The sequence below is a fragment of the Salvelinus alpinus genome, chromosome 1, assembly GCF_045679555.1.
Source record: "Salvelinus alpinus chromosome 1, SLU_Salpinus.1, whole genome shotgun sequence".
NCBI lineage: Eukaryota > Metazoa > Chordata > Actinopteri > Salmoniformes > Salmonidae > Salvelinus > Salvelinus alpinus.
In genome coordinates, this window is record NC_092086.1 from 93,060,937 (window position 1) to 93,081,534 (window position 20,598).

Genomic DNA, 20,598 nt, shown 5'->3' on the forward strand with positions numbered 1-20,598 from the left:
CAAAATATAGTTACAATCACGGACCAGAAATATTAAATCATAACAAGAGGAACATAGACACTGTATGGGGGTTATATTGGCCGGGCCAGTTGGCAATTAAAATGTTGTAATTTCATTATATGCCTAGGCTACTGTAATCATTGATAATAGTAAAAAAACAGGCAGGTTTTTGTAAAGAGAAATATTGACATCCACCCATTCTACACAAATCATTAAGTAACAGAGGTCTTAACAGTAGGATAACTACTTTGTAATTTATCTCAGTAGAGATGAATCTCTCCTCTTGGCTCCTGTGCATCTGTCACTCCAAATCCCCATGCACTCTGAGCTCGATTGTTCACTGGCCCCATCGCTGTCACTCCTGTAGCTCTCTCTCACAAGCATGATGAGAGAAGTGCATAGTTGCACTATCAGCCTTGGGTCTCAGACTTCCACCAACACAAACTTCAGGGGGAAAAACTCACAGAACTCTCATAAGGATAAAGACGAATAGAATTGAACAATAATTCAAATAAGACATATGAAAGCAACACAACACAGGATGAGGAGAAAACATGCTTTGGGCTAATAGCACAAGTGGATGAGGATAAGCAGCACCTCTGCTGTTTCAACACCCGTACAGATGATTCTGAGGGGTCATAACAAAACCAGGTGGACCATACACTGAGTTCTAATGGGGGAGATTCCGGGAGACCAGAGGTAACAACGCACTGGCCTGGCCGGTTGTGTGGTCTTATCATTGCCAGCAGGTAGAGAGGAGTGGTTACCCTCACTGCCTCAAAGGCAAGCACAATTGCTTTGAATCTGAAGCCAACAATAACTGGGAGCTTGTGTGGAGAGATGAGTAAAAGGGTGACATGGGCTGGCTTTAAGAAATACAAGTATTTAGTCCACACAAACAAAGTTAAGTCCACAGACAAGACCTCTCTGACACTGGCAGTCAACAGCTCTTTGTTGGCAGCTACTTGAAAGCAAGGGGGAAAGCATCATGTTGTTTTGACCTCAATGCTAGGCTGCTGTCTGTCTTTGCGGCTCATCTGAGGATAGAAAACGTTTCATATTAGAATCAGAGGAGTCTCCGCTGCCCTCAGATGACAATGTGCCTGTACCTTTCAAACAAGAGAATCTCATTATCTGGAACCTGATACATTCACTTCACTGAGGCTCAGTGACAACGACAGCTCAGAAGTAAAAAAATGTGTCACTGTTTAAAAAGGAAACAAAAATCATTAGTGAGAAGAACTTGCTATTTTTACTCTCCCATGATGATAGAATATGCTGTTAGAATAAGCTTTCACATGATACTGTGCAACGGAAAAAGGAGGTGGGGTAGGGGGGTGGGGTGGAGGGGTACTGTAGAAATCCAGTGAAATCTAAAACCAGGGAGACTGCAGCATTAGAGTGGGGCTAAACCACTGCAGTGGGAAATCTACATACTTCTACTACAGCTTTTGTAGTGGATGCACTGCGCTGCAGTGACCCAGCCTTGGCCCACGTACACCTCAAATAGTCTCACAGTCCAGTTCACATTTGTATTTCGTTCACTTGTTAATGTTCAAATGTGTTCTATTAAATTAACATCACATAGAGCTTTCAGTCTCTCTCTATATATCCACATAGGCCTATACACACATCTAAATCAGGAGCAAAAACAAGAATAGTTCCAGTTTCCTGTGTCGCAACTCCTCTGGAGACTGCGTGGTTGAGCACAGTAGTTGGCCGCAAAAGGTCTTGGATGACGGCCAGGCAACCTCAAGAGTAGCATTTCCCATCATCTCAATGTGTTTACAGTTCAGGGAGCACAAGGAATTACATAACTCAGGAAAATAGCTCTTCTCATGGTTTGGACACAAAAGACAGTCACACATAAATACACAAAGATGAATAACTGTAAGGTAATCATACACAAGCTTTATGGTGTAGCCTACTGAATTGTGGTCAGGGTGTGAGATTTAATTTGATGCATTTCTAAGTATTTTCCCAGTGGCAACACACCGACTTATCTTGTAGTTCCAGGTGTTTTGTCAACACTACCACACTGACTCTAATATACTATTTGTGAAGTAGGCTTCAAACTATTATGCCATGGTACTCAGTCTGTTCCCTCTCACTGCAAATCCAGATAACACAATACCTACTGGGCACAGACTGGTTGAATCAACGCTGTTTCAACGTAATTTGACAAAGTATGGCGATGTGCAATCTAAGTGGAAAATACATTGGATTTGAAAAATTCATTAACGTCAACTTTTGTTTTGAGGGTGAAACTTCAACCACAGGATTATCTCATCATGGTAATCAATTTTCAACAGACAAACCTTGTTGAATTTGTACCTTCAAGACAATGTCAGATCTTCAACGGTATAGCCACCGTCAGAAAGAAAAGAATCGGTGCAGCACCACCTACTGGAGAGTATTTCCATCTACAGCTATCCATTCAGCCTCCCATCCAGGGTTTTAAACATGCCCAACGCTGCTTAACTTATGTATTTATCACTGACTACTACCACTGGGCTATCTTCAGAATGATCATTGAGAGATCTAATAACTAAATAGATTCACTGTTGCTATTGAAGTAATTCCAAAGGGTAGGTTAACTAGGTTTAAGAGTAAAAATAAAATGTAACCATACCTTATGTCATATCATCAATGATACTATTAGGCCCATATATAGCATTTGCAAAGTCATCCACAGCTATTGTATTGTTTCAATTCAACCTAGGGTTCAACTAAAAATAGACAATACATATAGGCCTAGGGTTTCAGTTGATTTCACATTTCATCTTCAATATAATAATTAATATGTTGGATTCACGTCTCCATCTAAACCACAGATCAATTGCTATAATAATCTGCACAGAATCTCAAACAGCATTGATCACTTGCACTATGTACTTTAATGTAATCTCAACTGCAATCCAGCTCATTGGGTTGTGCTATTAGATAAAGCACAGTGATAACACATTAAGTTGTATAATAAATACAAAATATCTGACATTGAATTCCCATTTGAACTTTTTGTGCTTTTAAATGGTTGAAAGTGCAGTGATAACACATTTAGATAAAAACCAAAAATCTGGTTGAAAGCATAGTGATAACATTGGGAATTCAAAAAACTTCTGGCTGTCTTGAGTGGGTGAATAAAGGTTGAAATCTCACTGATCAACATCTCAACCAATTAAAAGAATGTCCATGTTGAAATTACATGGTGTGCCCAGTGGGTAGCCGAGAGTCAATGGTTGTACAGCAAATGGGGAGGAATTTGGAGGCTTGCTCACAACAGATGAGACTGCAAACTGACATTGATGTTCTTCTATTTCAGCATTAGCAAGCGCCAACCGAAACATCAACCATTATTGGCTGCTAGCGCCATCAAAAGGTACAGGATTGTATGCTCCTGGATTGTTGAGGTCTCATTTGCTGTTGTAAAGTTATTTGTCCAGCAGAGGGTAGTGTCTCTAGATCTACAGATATATAGGCCTTACTTCTCAATTGACGCCAAACCCATCACTGGTGTGTGTGTGGCCAAAGAGCGCTATTATCATGTGACGAAAGCGTCAGTTCCAATCCAAGTGCCAAAGCCGTTTAGCAAACTCCAGGCGCTTACATTTGTTGGATGATATGAAAATAGAGCTCCTTGGCCATGCACACAAGTGGTGGGTTTGGTATCGAAATGAGAATGCATGAGCAGAAGAAAAAAAACATGCCCACTGTAAAATATGGTGGTGGATCTTTGATGTTATGGGGCTATTTTTCCTCCACTGGTCCTGGGGCACTTGTTAAGGTCAACAGCATCAATAACTTTACCCAATACCTGGATATTTTAGCCAAAAACCTGGTTGCTTCTGCCAAGAGGCTAAAACTTGGCAACACGTGGATTCTCCAGCAAGACAATAACCCCAATCATGTTTTTGTTTTTTTAAATCACAAAGAAATTGTTCATTGGCCACAAAATCAACATTTTGCAATGGCCATTTCAGTCTCCGGACTTGAAAGCGATTGAAAACCTGTGGTTTGAAAAGGGCAGTCCATAAGAGCAATGTATATCAAGGATCTGGAACTATTGTGTATGGTGGAATGGTCTAAGATACCTCCCAATGTGTTCTCGAACTCAAAACATTTTACAAAAAACGCTCAGTGCCGTTAACCTCACAAGGTGAGGTATTGAAAACAGGGGTATCAAAAATTTGACCCATCTTGTTAGACAAAATCTCTTTCTCTGAGCGATTGTATTAGTTTCCCAATTTTTAACATTGTATTTTAATTATTTTATAGTAATTTTTGCTCAACTTTATCAAGGGTGTCAATAATTTCAGACCCCACTGTATATGCTACATGTAGGCATAGAAATGTGAACATTTGCTTTCATTCATACCAGCTGCTTCGGCGTGTACGTGACAAATCAAGAAATTGATATACATATACAGCCTATTCCTTATTGTTGAAAAAGTGAATTGATACAATTACAGATGTGCCCTTTGTCAATGCCAGTGAGAGCAAAAACACATACTAAAACTCCCATAATTGGTTGTGTCAACATGGGAAAACACATCTTTGGGCATGAAATTGTCACAGATAGCTTACCACAACAAATTCAGTTGTAACAGCTGACAGAAAACAATAACATAGGAAAAATCTAACTTAAAAAGGGGCAATCTGCAGCAGTTACATACATTTGTAGACTTTAATTAATGTTCTTGAAGAATAAAACGTCAAGATGCCTCATGAGCTTACTGTAACTGCCATACCGAAATCAGAACACAAAATGTCTTACTCCTTTGTTTGTAATTAAAGTTGCAAAAAGTCAACTAACACTGTACAGCCTAAAAACATGATTAAAACTATAATTTTGATATCATCATTGATACATATTAGGTCTGTTCATGAGTTTGAAAGTGGATACATTTCTTCTGCCCTATCCCTCAGCTGTTTACCAGATCAGTGGGGGTTGACCGCTTCGTTATTGTTGGAACTACAGATTGCCACTTTAAAGACAAGAATCATGACAAGATGTATTAATGCTCAAAATACAAAGGTTAAACATGTAGCCATGTGCTCAGTAAATACATAAAACTAACTGTAGTTAGGACAGGTCTTACAGATGAAACAGACAATGTAGTGTAGAAAAGAAAGTGCTGAGATGTAGAAACAAATGCAGAGTTGGTCAATGAGTATAATATATGGAAAAGGTCTTACAATAGTATGATAATCACAGAAATAAAGGAACATTTATGATGAATCTACTAAAATCGGCAATAAAAAAGTATCCCAACCAACCCCTTGTTTTTTGTCTTTTTATCTACAAACAAAACAAATGTATCGAGGATTTAAGTGCAAGGCAGCATTATATTCTTCATAGTGCTAGACAAAAAAAATGGTAACTGGGGCAATATCCCAAAATGCCAACCAGCATGATACAATTTCAGAGACTTTGCCAGCAGACAGTTGAGTTACGATTACCTGGGTAAAAATCTATCTATATCAGTTTTCAGCAGATGGATTGGTTGTGAATACAAATTTAACATCACTTTTTAGAATTCTTGCAGAGGTACTACAGAATACAAATCTAAAGAACAAAGCATTATTTTCAGATATCAGATTCTGTCAACCAAAAATAAAACATACAGCGTAACCATTATTTAAAAATAAAATAAAAATCCAACAAAATCAGTTTCACGAAAATGTAAGACATTACCGATGCGGTTCCCCCTACATTTGATATCTAAAAAAAGGTTAACTGACCTGCTATCCAAATCTGCACGTTGAAGCTGAATCTTATAAATGCATCACAATCTAATACCATCATAATAGTGTACTAGCACAGACTGCAGTAAACAGCTTTCTGTAAAGAAAGTCAATAAAAAAAGACTAAAAGGCCACCTACAACTTGACAGAGTGAAAATACCATGTAGTTTAGCTACCAATATGTGATGTGTAGCCTAACGCTGGGCTGAGCAAATGCAAGGTATACTCAGGCCTGAACATTTTAATGAAAGATTGCATGGGAGAGTCTGTATTTTGATGACTGTTCACAAGATAACGCAGTACGATAGAACAGCACAGGCTTCCTTATCCATTGCAACACAAATTCTAAGGCTTGTACGTCACATTGAAATACAATAGCTTATTAATCAAAACAGCACATTTGCAATGTGTGATAACGGTAACAGACAATCATTCTATTTTCGGTGATGTAAACGTACTAGATGGTGTCTTTTTGGTGGCACATAGTATGAAAACGTGGGATACAGGCCTATATGCTAACTGTAGAGGTTTCATCCCATTTTTAGGGATTTGCTCCAGACATGTGTTTGCTACATTCAACAGGGCGCACCATTTCCACTGCTTTTCTTCCTTTACTGGTGAAGTCTGGCAGCTGCTCATAGTCCACTGGGCTTACAGGACTCCCAGACTCAGAGCAAAGATGAGGCATTCCATGGGTGATCCCCACTGGCCTAATCTTACTGTGTTGATTGTAAGGATGAGAGTCAACAGTCGATGTGTAAAAAAGGGCCTCACCCCCACCACCTGATGCCTTATCTGATCTCCCATAGTGGGCATGAGGTCGACCAGGGGCCTGAGGCCGACAGGATTCTGATTGCAAAGGAAGATGAGATGGCCTATGCAATGGTCCTGTATTCTGAGGGATAGAATTACAGGATACTCTGTCAGTCAATTTGCTAGCTGAGATCGGTTGAGGTTTACAGTTTGGGACTCGACTGACTGGCTGACTGAATGATACCACGCGTCCGTCTTGGGTTTGATAGAGACTGTGCGTCTGCTCTTTTCTTTTCCCATCTGCTCCTGGGTGGGTTACAGTCCCCTCAGTATCTGGTTGCCATGACTGCAACATGTTTCTATTGTCCCCATTTTCTGAAGTGGAAATGTGACCATTATTTTTGCGGTGAAGTGAGGACGCCATCTTTGAGACTCTTTCAGTTCTAGGGCATGACGCTAGCGCTGCCCCACTCCCTAAATACATGTCAGTCATCTCTAACTCCAAGCTCTCTGTGTCCAGGGATCTACTCCTCCTATTTAAGGCCAAAGGACTCGGCAGAGGAGCCAGTGGACTCGACTGATGGACTCGTGTAAGGCTAAGGTGACGTGGCAGGCTGGCAATTCCCCAAGTATTACTGAGGAGACTCCGTTCATAGAGGTCAAACATTTGTAAGTCACATTCAGCAAACGCATCCTTTTGCAGGTAGCTTTCTTCAAACACTTCGTAAGGCGACGTGATGTCTTCCTCCCCTATTACCATATCCATCTGCTGATCATATTCCCCCTCATTATCCATGTCCACGACATCAAATGTGACAATGGCAGGGAGGGATTGCATGTTTTGGGAAAAGGGAGAGCCTGACTCAGAGCCTCCCATGCTTTCAGTTGAATTACTATAAAACTGTGACTGTTTTGTAAAGTCCACTAGGGCTTGGGAGAAGCAAATTGCCTGGTCATCCTTCAAGTCATTATTTGTTTCGTTAGAAATATCATGATTTCCTCTTAAGTGGGGGGACTGTGGCTTGTTTTGCTCAGGGCACATTCCTTGTGATTGACATGTTTTTGAGGCCAGGGAGCTAAAAGCTGCATCTGACATTCTCTCACTATTCCCACCATTACAGGCTTTGAAATATCTCTGCTCTATGGCATGCGATCGGTTTTCCTTTTTATTCAAAGCCTCTGGGTTGACCTGGTCCTCTTTCATAGAGGCTTGAGTTTTTGTGTTGACCTTAGAAATGCTTTCCTGGAAGCTATTATCTTGGTGGATCCTCCCTTTGGTGAACAGAGCATGCTCTTTGGAAAGTTTACACATGCTTTTCAACTCCGCAAAGAGAAGGTCCTGCTGGATCAAAGTCAGCCTGTCCTCTTCCATTAGATCAGTTTCAGGAGTGAACATAGCATTTACATCACTACACTGAGCTGGCATTTCTAAAAACTCAAGTGGATCAGGCAGCTTAGATTTTTCAAGAGGTGGACTGATAAGACTATCATCAGGCTCAAAAAGCTCATACAGAGCGTCGCCACTGTAACTGTCCCTTGGTAGTCTATCCGTCCTGATCTTGTCAACTTTGTCACGTCCGTCTTCATCTTGTCCTGGGGTGGTAGAGTCATAGTAACCCTCATCGCTGTTAGGAACTGACTCTTGATGGTCACTCTGAGGGGTCATGACATCCGCAGATGTAAGGGTGGTCTCTGTAACTTCAAGATCACCATTGCTGTTGTTGCTGATGTCCATGTTATAGGAGCTAGATGGCTCTTCAGGTGTCATTCTAGGACTTTCACTGTGTTCTAGAAAGTCTGGTTCCTGGCTGTCTGTATAACAAATGTTCTCTGCAGCGTCATTTTCCCAGAGGTCATGGAGATAGTCTCCAGCCACCTCATCAGGGGTGGCCATTTCTTCTCCTCCACCCTGGTAGGTAACATAACAGGAACTCCTTTTGCCTGCATTTCGACTCCTTTCCCCCGAGACTGTGCTCTCTGCAATACTGTCGTCATCTTGATCAGCTATTATGTCACCACAGCCAGTGAGTGAGTCAAAACTCTTCAGAGACGCCACATCACCATAAAGCAAGCTTATTTGAGATGAGCCAGTAGGCAGCTGGACATTCACTGTAGACTCTAGGCTGGTGTTCGGGAGAGAACCAGGTTCAGTGGTTTCATGGAGTGTCTCTTCATGTTTTTTGGGGTTATCATTCTTTGCTACAATGTCCTTGCCTTTCATCAGTTCCCCTACAAGAGAATCCACACTTCTTTGTTTCACCATGTTGTTCTCAGACACTATGACATCAACATTAATACATTCAGGCGCAATAGTCAAACAATCTTTGACATTTGCCGAAACAGGCACATTGGATTCAGACAAACTGTTCAGGCACTCAGTGTCATTTTGGTCAATCTTAGTCTGGGCAATTGGCACCCCTTTGTTGCAGACATGAGACATTGCAACCATTTCATTTTTTTCTAAATCACAATTTCTGTTCTTTCTATGACGCCTGATGCTGTTAAAAAGTCCCCTCAAACCCTTTTTCTGCCGGGGGAGGGAGAAGGACTTCTGATCACCAGTAGAGTGACCAAATTCACTACAACAAGTGCTAGGAGTCTGGCTGTGGTACTCAAAATCTCCTGCTGGAACATATCCACTTCCCAGACTGTCCTCCCAACCTGCCTTGCTAAGTCCATCATGCGTTTTACTCTTGCTTACTACCTTTTTAGAGGCACACTTGTTCTGATTTTTGTTCCTCCCTCCAAAGAAGTTGGGCAAAACACAAATGCTTTTACGTCCTCCAAAGAATCTTAAGGCAGTCCTCTTCAGTTTCCCTGATGGCTGAGGCTCTGGGGGCACAGCATCAAATGTGTCAGATGGAGGCTTTACCTCAGTCTGTGAATCCTGGCCACCCATGGCTGTCTGCTCACAGCCAGCAGACAAATGCTTTGTATAACTTGCTGGCTCATTTCCTCCGCAGGGCTCCATGGCAACACAATCTACAGGAAGATGAAATGAACAGAGAGCATGACAGTCATCACCATCAGGTGCAAAGAAGACTCCTGCCAAGCCATCCTACAAAACCATTTGCTTCCATGTTTTCTGAAATGTAGGACAAATGAAGGATTAGGCATAGAATGATTCGATTCTGTTTTATACACTGGTGGGCCTACATCAAGCATGTTGGAATGTTTTTCTTCGCATTAGAGGAAATAACACGTTTATAGTTAATGATCTGACAAACCTTTCACAACAGCAGTGTCATGCTATCTGCATAAAAAGTGTAAAGCAAGTTGTCCATTATCTAGGTGCAACATTATGCGCAGATAAATAAACAATAGGACGTGCCAAAACTGTTTTAACTTGGCATAGCTATCAAGTCATCACCTGTTTTGGAAACAAAACCATTAGCTATGTAGGCCTAATTGTTTATTATGCTATGCTACACACTACGCGAGAAAACAGAAGCATGACGTTTGTTACCCAAGCAGTCGTCGGGTTAGGACAACAACAAAGCTTAGCTATGTGTAGCTAACTTAATGCCTAACGTTAGCTTGTGTGTGGCCTCTAAATCTGAAGGACGTAAACTACCAGCAAATTATCATCTACCTAGCTAATATTCCGAAATTGATGTGATTGTATTAATCTAGCTTGCTAGCAATCTAGCTAGCTACTGCCAATAAATAACATTTTACTTTCTTGCTACAGTAACTACCATTGTTGGGAAATATAACTGTTACACACTGGCAGTAGAGGTGATAAGCTACGTTAGCTAACTAGTTAGCTAGCCTAGAATACAAATAATTCCCTGCAAGCGTCAAACGGTGGCTAGCATTACAACGAGGGAAATGTTCGCCAAATTTTCAAAACACCTTCCCAATAAAAGTCGTGTTTAGGCGATGGGGAGATATATAAATTAACCAACCTTGTTGTTTGGCTGCTACACCCCAGGATAATATACACAATAAATCCGATTCACTTTGTTCAGTCGCGTTAACAGTCTGGAGCCTCTTGTTCATATGCGCATTGAATTCTGGTAGTCGTAGTGCGGACGGGGTATGTCTTTCTTTTTAGTTATCGTCTATTGTAAACAGTAGAAGAAAAAACACGAGAAATTAGAAACGGGTCAGTTGTAAGAAATAATATCTGATACATTTTGTGAAAATAAAGTAAAAAATAAACGACAAAATAATCACTAAACAGAAAAGTTGAGTCGGACACTCTTCTTGTCCTCCGGATGCTCAAACTAGAATAATTTCGCCAACAAGACATTCATTAAATAATTTGATGGTCAATTTATCTTTCATTTTCTAGTTAAGTAGTACCTACTTCAAATATTCCAGTATGCCTGCACATTGTACATTTGTTACTGGCAGACCCTGCATATAGCTTCCTCTCTTATTTCCTATTTCTCGTGTTTTTATATACATTGAATAGTGCACTGTTGAGTAGAGTTTGCAAGTTAAGCGTTTCACTATACACACTTGAAACGTTGTTAGGTCTGCATGGCTATTATCATAGCTCAGTTGAAATTGTATTGTTAGTAGACTACTGGAACGTCAGCTACACCATCAATGTAATCTCAATTATGTATATTATTACTTGCATGGTGCACTCCACCAATGAGATGACCTTGACTTATTCAGCCTGAATTAAAAATGAATCAAATAGATGTGTTTCTCACCCATCTACACACAATACCCCATAATGACAAACTAAAAACATGTTTTTAGAAATGTTTGCAAATGTATTGAAAATGAAATAATTGACATAAGTATTCACTCCCCTGAGTCAATACTTTGTAGAAGCATCTTTGGCAGCGATTACAGCTGTGAGTCTTTCTGGGTGTCTCTAAGAGCTTTCCACACCTGGATTGTGCAACATTTGCCCATTATTCTTTTCAGAATTATTCAAGCTCTGTCAAATGGGTTGTTGATCATTGCTAGACAACCATTTTAAGGTCTTGCCATAGATTTTCAAGTAGATTTAAGTCAAAACTGTTGCTTGGCCCCTCAGTAACATTCACTGTCTTCTTAGTAAGCAACTCCGGTGTATATTTGGCCTTGTGTTTTAGGTTATTGTCCTGCTGAAAGGTGAATTAATCTCCCAGTGTCTGGTGGAAAGCAGACTGAACCAGGTTTTCCTCCAGGATTTTTCCTGTGCATAGTTCCATTCCATTTATTTTTTTATCCAGAAAAACTCCCCAGTCCTTAACAATAACAAAGATACCTATAACATGATGCAGCCATCACTATGCTTGAAAGTATGGAGAGTGGTACTCGTGTAACAGTATAACTTTAGACCGTCCCCTCGCCCCGACACGGGCGCGAACCAGGGACCTTCTGCACACATCAACAACAGTCGCCCACGAAGCGTCGTTACCCATCGCTCCACAAAAGCCGCGGCCCTTGCAGAGCAAGGGGAAACCCTACTTAAGTCTCAGAGCAAGTGACGTAACTGATTGAAACGCTACTAGCGCGTACCCGCTAACTAGCTAGCCATTTCACATCCGTTACACTCACCCCCCTTTCAACCTCCTCCTTTTCCGCAGCAACCAGTGATCCGGGTCAACAGCATCAATGTAACAGTATAACTTTAGTACGTCCCCTCGCCCCGACACGGGCGCGAACCAGGGACCCTCTGCACACATCAACAACTGACACCCACGAAGCGTCGTTACCCATCGCTCCACAAAAGCCGCGGCCCTTGCAGAGCAAGGGGAAACCCTACTTAAGTCTCAGAGCAAGTGACGTAACTGATTGAAACGCTACTAGCGCGTACCCGCTAACTACCTAGCCATTTCACATCCATTACACTCGGTAATGTGTTGTTTTGGATTTGCCCGAACATAACACTTTGTATTCAGAACATTCAGTCAGTTAGGTTAGTATTGTGGAGTAACTACAATGTTTTTGATCCATTCTCATAGTGAATGGCCTCATAGTGAAATCCCAGAGAGGTTTCCTTCCTCTCCGGCAACTGAGTTAGGAAGGACCACCTGTATCTTTATAGTGACTGGGTGTATTGATACCCCATCCAAAGTGTAATTAATAACTTCACCATGCTCAAAGGGATTTTCAATGACCGTTTTGTTTTTTACTGATCTACCAATAGGTGCCCTTCTTTGCAAGGCAGTGGTAAATCTCCCTGGTCTTTGTGGTTGAATCTGTGTTTGAAATTCAATGCTCGACTGAGGGATTTTACAGATAATTGTGTGAGGGCTACGGAGATGAGGGAGTCATTTAAAAATCATGTTAAACACTATTATTGCACACAGAGTAAGTCTATGCAACTTATTATGTGACTTGTTAAGCACATTTCTACTACTGAACGTATTTATGCTTGCCATAACAAAGGGTTGAATACTTGACTCAAGACATTTCAGCTTTCATTTTTTATTAATTTTAAACATTTCAAAAACAGAATTCCACTTTGACATTATGGGGTATTTTTTGTGTGTAGACCAGTGACCCCCCAAAAAATCTAAAATTCATTTTAAATTCAGGCTGCTACACAACAAAATGTGAAAAAAATTCAAGGGGTGTATGCACATAAAGTGTAAAAATAAAAATAAATGTTCTGTTGCAAAATTTGTTCAAGCCATTTTAATGGCTGTACTTTTTACAGCACATTATATTTTATACGTACATTGCAGTCTTTCAAAATGCACATAAATTCAAACAGATGTATATTACACAAATATTCTCTAAAACAAAGGACAAAAATGTGTAACATCACTATGAAATGTTTTGCAAAAAGTAAGCATTATATTTCATGTAGCAAAAGTATAGTGACAGTATATGCTTTCAACAGAGATATATAGCAGTTTTGGGGACTGATTTGTAATGCAAGAAGTTTATCATGCTTGATGGCATTTCCAAATGGTCAATGGACTGGATTTTGTTGATCTTCCTGAGGTATCCTCGGATGGCAAGTTGGCACTGTGATACGAGGGACTTGGGACAACCTAGCAAAGAGAATTGAATTTGAGTTAGTTAATGTGTAATAATCAGGTATTTTTAAATTCACAGATTCAAGAGTTTATTCAAATAGCCAAATGCTGCTCTGTTGGTAAAGCAGTACAGTACTGTATTGTCAAGTAGCAATTAAAAAACAAAACAATAACCCTAGATGTCAATAAAAACATTAACAGAAATCAATTGGAGAATACTAAGGTTTATCAACAGCATAACTCCTTCATCACCTCTTTCTTGCAGCAGGAGCTCCACAGCCTAATTCTGCTTTGTGGACTTCTCTATGATGAGAGTTGGGAAGTCGACATTTGCACCAAAGTCAATCAATAGTTGGATGTACTCCACCCCACAGCCCTGTCTGCGGCACATTTCAAGGACAGTCTTGGGCTGCTTGATTTTTCTAAGAATCTGTGCATCTGTGCAGTTGTAATTTGGATCAGCCCCGTAAGAGAAGCAATACTTTAAAGCAGTCCATACACAGCAGACAGATAGAGGAGGCCACTAGAAACACTGGCACTTGAAGTAAACAGCAAGACTTTGGACCTGGAGTTGACCTCAGCACCATGTTTAAGTAGTTGCTTCAGAATCTCAACATCCCCTTCTCTAGCTGCAGTCAAGACAGGGGAGCAGTTGTTTTACAAGCTGCCACTGGGGTTAACACCTGCCCTGAGGAGGGCTAAAACACAGTTCAAGTATTTCCCACAGACAGCTGTGAAGATTGGGGTCTGAGCCTTCACGTCTAGAAAGTCCACCTCCACTCCGTGGGGCAGTAGAACCTGAGATGACCTTTAGATGCTGCCATTCGTAAAGGTGTTCCTGGGATACCCCAGCCGCTCCTACAGTTGAGAAACTTCTTGTACTTTTCTTGAGAGACCAGCTCATCAAGGAGTCTTTCATCATTGTTGGACACTACATGATGGAGCAGTTGACTTTCACCCCTGTAGTCCTCTTCTTCTTCTTCAACAATTTTTAACTGGATCATATAAATCTGGTTCAAAGCAAGAAAGAAAAACATAATAAATAAGGCTCATCAAATTCTGTGCATTTAAAGGCCTTTTTTAAAAGGCTGTTGATGTCTATCTAGTTAACGTTAGCTAGCTATTTTTTTTACGAGGGAGGACGAGGTGGACATTTTCACCAATTGAAAGCTAGTTATGCTATGCACACAACAATAAATGGAATAATCTTTAATAATCACTTAATATTAGTCTGTTTGCTCGCAAATAGCTTCTTTAGCAATTTTAGTTGTTTATAGCTAGCTAGTAGTTGACTTCCTGAATGAAAATCCATATTCGATTATTTCGGTGTGCATACGCCGCATTCAAAACAACTGGTAACTCCTAATGTTTCCGGCTTCATGCCGCGTTCACCTAATAGTCGAAAAATCCTCTCCTATTTTGCTAAGAAAATCACTTTGTATCGACGTGCCATGAAAAAGAGACCGAGGTAAAGTTGGTTTTATATTCACACATTCAACAGACACTCAACAAACATTCAGACATTCGACATTTGCCAAAAGCCATTTAAAAATGTAAAAATCAATAACTAATTCACCGTTTGTCACAGAAACATCAAGCTAGGTAGGATTTATTCTATAAATGTGTAGCATACCTTTACAACCTTTGTTTTGAGGAAAAATTCCAGTTTTGAATTGATATAAATACATAACATCTATGAAATAACATTTAAAGCTACAGTTGAAGTCGGAAGTTTACATAAACTTATGTAGGTTGGAGTCATTAAAATTTGTTTTTTAACCACTCCACAAATTTCTTGTTAACAAACTATAGTTTTGGCAAGTCGGTTAGGACATCTACTTTGTGCATGACACAAGTAATTCTTCCAACAATTGTTTACAGACAGATTATTTCACTTATAATTCACAATTCCAGTGGGTCAGAAGTTTACGTACACTAAGTTGACTGTGCCTTAAACAGCTTGGAAAATCCCAGAAAATTATGTCATGGCTTTAGAAGCTTCTGATATGCTAATTGACATCATTTGAGTCAATTGGAGATGTACCTGTGGATGTATTTCAAGGCCTACCTTCAAACTCACTGCCTCTTTGCTTGACATCATGGGAAAATCAAAAGAAATCAGCCAAGACCTCAGAATTTTTTTTTGTAGACCTCCACAAGTCTCGTTCATCCTTGGGAGCAATTTCCAAACGCCTGAAGGTACCACGTTCATCTGTACAAACAATAGTATGCAAGTATAAACACCATGCGACCACGCAGCCGTCATACCGCTTAGGAAGGAGACGCGTTCTGTCTCCTAGAGATGAACGTACTTGTGTGAAAAGTGCAAATCAATCCCAGAACAACAGCAAAGGACCTTGTGAAGATGCTGGAAGAAACGGGTACAAAATTATCTATATCCACAGTAAAACGAGTCCTATATCAACATACCCTGAAAGCGCACTCAGCAAGGAAGAAGCCACTGCTCCAAAACCACCATAAAAAAGCCAGACTACGGTTTGCAACTGCACATGGGAACAAAGATCATACTTTTTGGAGAAATGTCCTCTGGTCTGATGAAACAAAAATAGAACTGTTTGGCCATAATGACCATCGTTATGTTTGGAGGAAAAAGGGGGAGACTTGCAAGCCGAAGAACACCATCCCAACTGTGAAGCACGGGGGTGGCAGCATCATGTTGTGGGGGTGCTTTGCTGCAGGTGCATTTCACAAAATAGATGGCATCATGAGGCAGGACAATTATGTGGATATATTGAAGCAACATCTCAAGACATCAATTAGGAAGTTAAAGCTTGGTCGCAAATGGATCTTCCAAATGGACAATGACCCCAAGCATACTTCCAAAGTTGTGGCAAAATGGCTTCAGGACAACAAAGTCAATGTATTGGAGTGGCCATCACAAAGCCCTGACCTCAATCCTATAGAAAATTTGTGGGCAGAACTGAAAAAGCATGTGCAAGCAAGGAGGCCTACAAACCTGACTCAGTTACACCAGCGCTGTCAGGAGGAATGTTGGCCAAAATTCACCCAACATATTGTGTGAAGCTTGTGGAAGGCTACCTAAAAGGTTTGACCCAAGTTAAACAATTTAAAGGCAATGCTACCAAATACTAATTGAGTGTATGTAAACTTCTGACCCACTGGGAATGTGATGAAAGAAAGAAAAGCTGAAATAAATAATTCTCTAATGTTATTCTGACATTTCACATTCTTAAAATAAAGTGGTGATCCTAACTGACCTAAAACAGGGAATTTTTACTTGGATTAAATGTCAGGAATTGTGACAAACTGAGTTTAAATGTACTTTGCTAAGGTGTATGTAAACTTCCGACTTCCACTGTGTAACGCTTGTTGTGGTTGGAAGAAGAGGACCAATGTGCAGCGTGGTAAGTGTCCATATTGTTTTAATACGAAAATAATGAACACTGAACAAAAACAATAAAACGACAAAGGAACACTCCTGTACGGTGAAACAAAAACACAGAACAGAAAATAATCACCCACAAAACACAATGAAAAACAGGCTACCTAAATATGGCTCCCAATCAGAGACAACGACTGACACCTGCCTCTGAGAACATACTAGGCCAAACACATAGAACAAAACATAGAAAAACAACATAGAATGCCCACCCCAACTCACGCCCTGACCAAACTAAAATAAAGACATAAAAGGAACTAAGGTCAGAACGTGACAGTACCCCCCCCCCCCCCCCCCCCCCCAAAGGTGCGGACTCCGGCCGCAAAACCTGAACCTATAGGGGAGGGTCTGGGTGGGCATTTACCGCGGTAGCGGCTCTGGCCTGGAGAGAGAACCTGGAGGGAGGAGACAGCCTGCTGCGTGGGGCTGCCACAGGACCCACCAGGCTGGGGAGACCTACAGGAGGCCTGGTGCTTGGAGGCACCGGAAGGACCGGGCTGTGGGGGAGCACTGGAGCTCTGGTGCGCAGCCTTGGCACCACTCCCCCAGGCTGGATGACTACTCTAGCCCCGACCCTCCAGAGTGCAGGCACAGGTTGAACCGGGCTGTGGGTGAGCACTGGAGATCTAGTGCATACTACGCGCACCTCTCCCTTAGGCTCAACTCCCACATTCGCCCTGCGCAGGCATAAGACGCACTACACCCACCCAGCGCCCCGGAGACACAGCACACAGAGCCGGCGCAGGATACCCTGGACCGAAACGGCTTACCGGGCTATGGACTTGTACTGGCGACACCGTGCGCTTAACCGCATAACACGGTGCCTGACCAGTAACGCGCTGCTTACAATAAAGAGGAGTGGGCTCAGGTCTCCAACCTGACTCTGCCACACTCCCCGTGTGCCCCCCCCCCCAAAACATTTGGGGGGCTGCCTCTCGTGCCTGTTGCGCTGCCATGTTCTTGTCACCAACTCCATTCTCCTGTATTCCTCCTCGCACTGTTCCAGAGAATCCCAGGCGGGCTCCGGCACTCTCCCTGGATCGAGGCACTCTCCCTGGATCGATCGACGACCTCTCCATTTCCTCCCAGGTTGTTACATAGTCCAGATTGCACTGCTCCAATTTACCACGCTGCTTGGTCCTTGGTTGGTGGGTGATTCTGTAACGCTCGTCGTGGGTGGAAGAAGAGGAGGACCAATGCGCAGCGTGGTAAGTGTCCATAATGCTAATTTAATAAATCAAAACACTGAACGAAATAACAAAAGTACAAACAAATAACACGAAACAGTCCCGTATGGTGAAAACACTAACACAGGATACAACCACCCACAAAACACAAATGAAAAACAGGCTACATAAATATGTCTCCCAATCAGAGACAACGACTGACACCTGCCTCTGATTGAGAACCATACTAGGCCAAACAAATAGAAATAGAACAATAGAACAAAACATAGAAAAAACAACATAGAATGCCCACCCCAACTCACACCTTGACCAAACTAAAATAAAGACATAACAAAGGAACTAAGGTCAGAACGTGACAAACTGTCTCTAAATCAATAACGTTTTCACTGATTATGACAATCATTAAACTAGGTATGATTTATTCTATAAATGCCTAGTATACTTTTACAACCTTTGCTTTGAGTAGAAATTCCAGTTTTGATTTGATAGAAATACATAAAAGTTAAAATATGCATTTATTTGCAATAACTTTAAAGAAATGTTAGTTTCAAGTGCAATTTGTTCTATATGAAGTTAGACAATGTTTACATAAAGTTGTACAATGTTTACAATCTTAAACTGTGTGCCAAATCAATGTTCGCATTTTTAGTACAAATGTTCCACATTTTAAAGTAGTTACAAGGCACAACAGTCAGTTATTTATACTTCTCTAATTTAACAGCAAAGAGGCCCCTTCCAATCATTTTCTATTTTGGCTTTTTTGAAGTCCTTCTTTGTCATCCCCAGACAAGCTGAATGGTACCATCTCTGGCACACAGAGCATTCTATCTGCAGTATTAAAAACATAAAACAGGGTTATTGTCACGTTCTGACCTTTATTTCCTTTGCTTGGTCTTTATTTAGTATGGTCAGGGCTTGAGTTGGGGTGGGCAGTCTATGTTTGTATTTCTATGTTTTCCTATTTCTGTGTTTGGCCTGATATGGTTCTCAATCAGAGGCAGGTGTTTTGTGTTGTCTCTGATTGGGAACCATATTTAGGTAGCCTGTTTTGTGTTGGGTTTTGTGGGTGCTTGTCTTCAGTCTTCGTGTGTCTGCACCAGACAGAACTGTTTCGGGGTTTCACATTTGTTGTTTTTTGTATTTTGAGTGTTCACTTTTATTAAACAAGATGAACAATTACCACGCTGCACATTGGTCCTCCGATCCTTCTAACTTCTCCTCCGACGAGGAGGAAGACGAAAGCCGTTACAGTTATGTTTATTTACATGTAAATTACAGTTCTGGAATACCCAAATTCTGTTAGATGCTTTTGCAATTAGGAACATTTTCAAATTGAATTGGATTTTTGTTCAATTGCTAAATTGACTTTAAATGACATGCATTTGACCACAACCCTGACAGAAGCACACACAACTGTGGTGTTAATCATCTTTGAGTATTCAGGCAATATAAATCATATAGTAATAAAGGCATACATTTGCAAAAAGCATATGCTTGATAAAAAAGGTATCACACATCAATGTTGTAATATCAAACATTACAATAATGGCAGTCTTTGAAATCCAAATCAGTTTAATCGTCACTTGTGCCAGATACAACCTGTGTACCTATTACAGTGAATTGCTGTCTGTAACGGCTTTCCTCCTCCTCTTCATCCGAAGAGGAGGAGCAGGGATTGAACCAAAATGCAGCGTTGTGTGATGACATAATTTATTTAAACAAGACGAAAAAACGAACTATACTTGAATAATTAACAAAACAAATAAACGATGTAGACAGACCTGGACGACGAACTAACATGAAACACGAAGAACGCAATAACAGGAAAACTGACTACATTTACATTTTACATTTAAGTCATTTAGCAGACGCTCTTATCCAGAGCGACTTACAAATTGGTGCATTCACCTTATGATATCCAGTGGAACAACCACTTTACAATAGTGCATCTAACTCTTTTAAGGGAGGGGGGGGGTTAGAAGGATTACTTTATCCTATCCTAGGTATTCCTTAAAGAGGTGGGGTTTCAGGTTTTATGGTACATAAAACGAACGAACAAACAAACAAAACCGAAAACAGTCCCGCGTGGCGTAACATACAGACACTGACACAGGAGACAACCACCCACAAACAAACAGTGTGAAAACACCTACCTTAATATGGCTCTCAATCAGAGGAAATGAAAACCACCTGCCTCTAATTGAGAGCCACATCAGGTCACCCTTTAAACCAACATAGAAACAGAAAACATAGACTGCCCACCCAAACTCACGTCCTGACCAACTAACACATACAAAACTAACAGAAAACAGGTCAGGAACGTGACACTGTCATAGTATGTATCTAGTATCTCTCATAGTAGAATAATAAAATAGAGTAATGATAATAGAGCATTAGAGCAATAACTAGGGTTGCAAAGGGCTGGAAATTTTCTGAAAATTCTCCATGGGAAGTTAAGCCCGGGAAATGTGGGAATTTTGCTTAAATTCATCAAAAAAGTTAGCTTATAACAGTGAACCTTTTTTGTGGGATACACATAAGGCAATTCTAGGTCTTG

At 40.9% G+C, this 20,598-nt stretch overlaps 1 protein-coding gene and 1 pseudogene across 2 annotated transcripts; both read right to left on the reverse strand.

Moving 5' to 3' along the window:
* Positions 1-5,289: 5,289 nt before the first annotated feature.
* On the reverse strand, positions 5,290-10,546 carry LOC139534755 (APC membrane recruitment protein 1-like). Of its 2 annotated transcripts, none has more exons than XM_071334179.1 (2): positions 10,407-10,546; positions 5,290-9,480 (listed from the first exon to the last, which is right to left on the reverse strand). In XM_071334179.1, exons 1-2 carry the CDS (start codon positions 10,498-10,500, stop codon positions 6,287-6,289), a joined length of 3,288 nt encoding a protein of 1,095 aa, XP_071190280.1. In that variant the 5' UTR covers positions 10,501-10,546; the 3' UTR covers positions 5,290-6,286. The 2 variants fall into 2 exon arrangements, with proteins under 2 accessions (XP_071190280.1, XP_071190286.1); XM_071334185.1 differs by having other exon boundaries at positions 5,290-9,583; positions 10,407-10,519.
* A 2,741-nt stretch (positions 10,547-13,287) lies between these two features.
* LOC139566224 (ankyrin repeat and SOCS box protein 12-like) lies at positions 13,288-14,452 on the reverse strand (annotated as a pseudogene).
* Between the last annotated feature and the right edge of the window lie 6,146 nt (positions 14,453-20,598).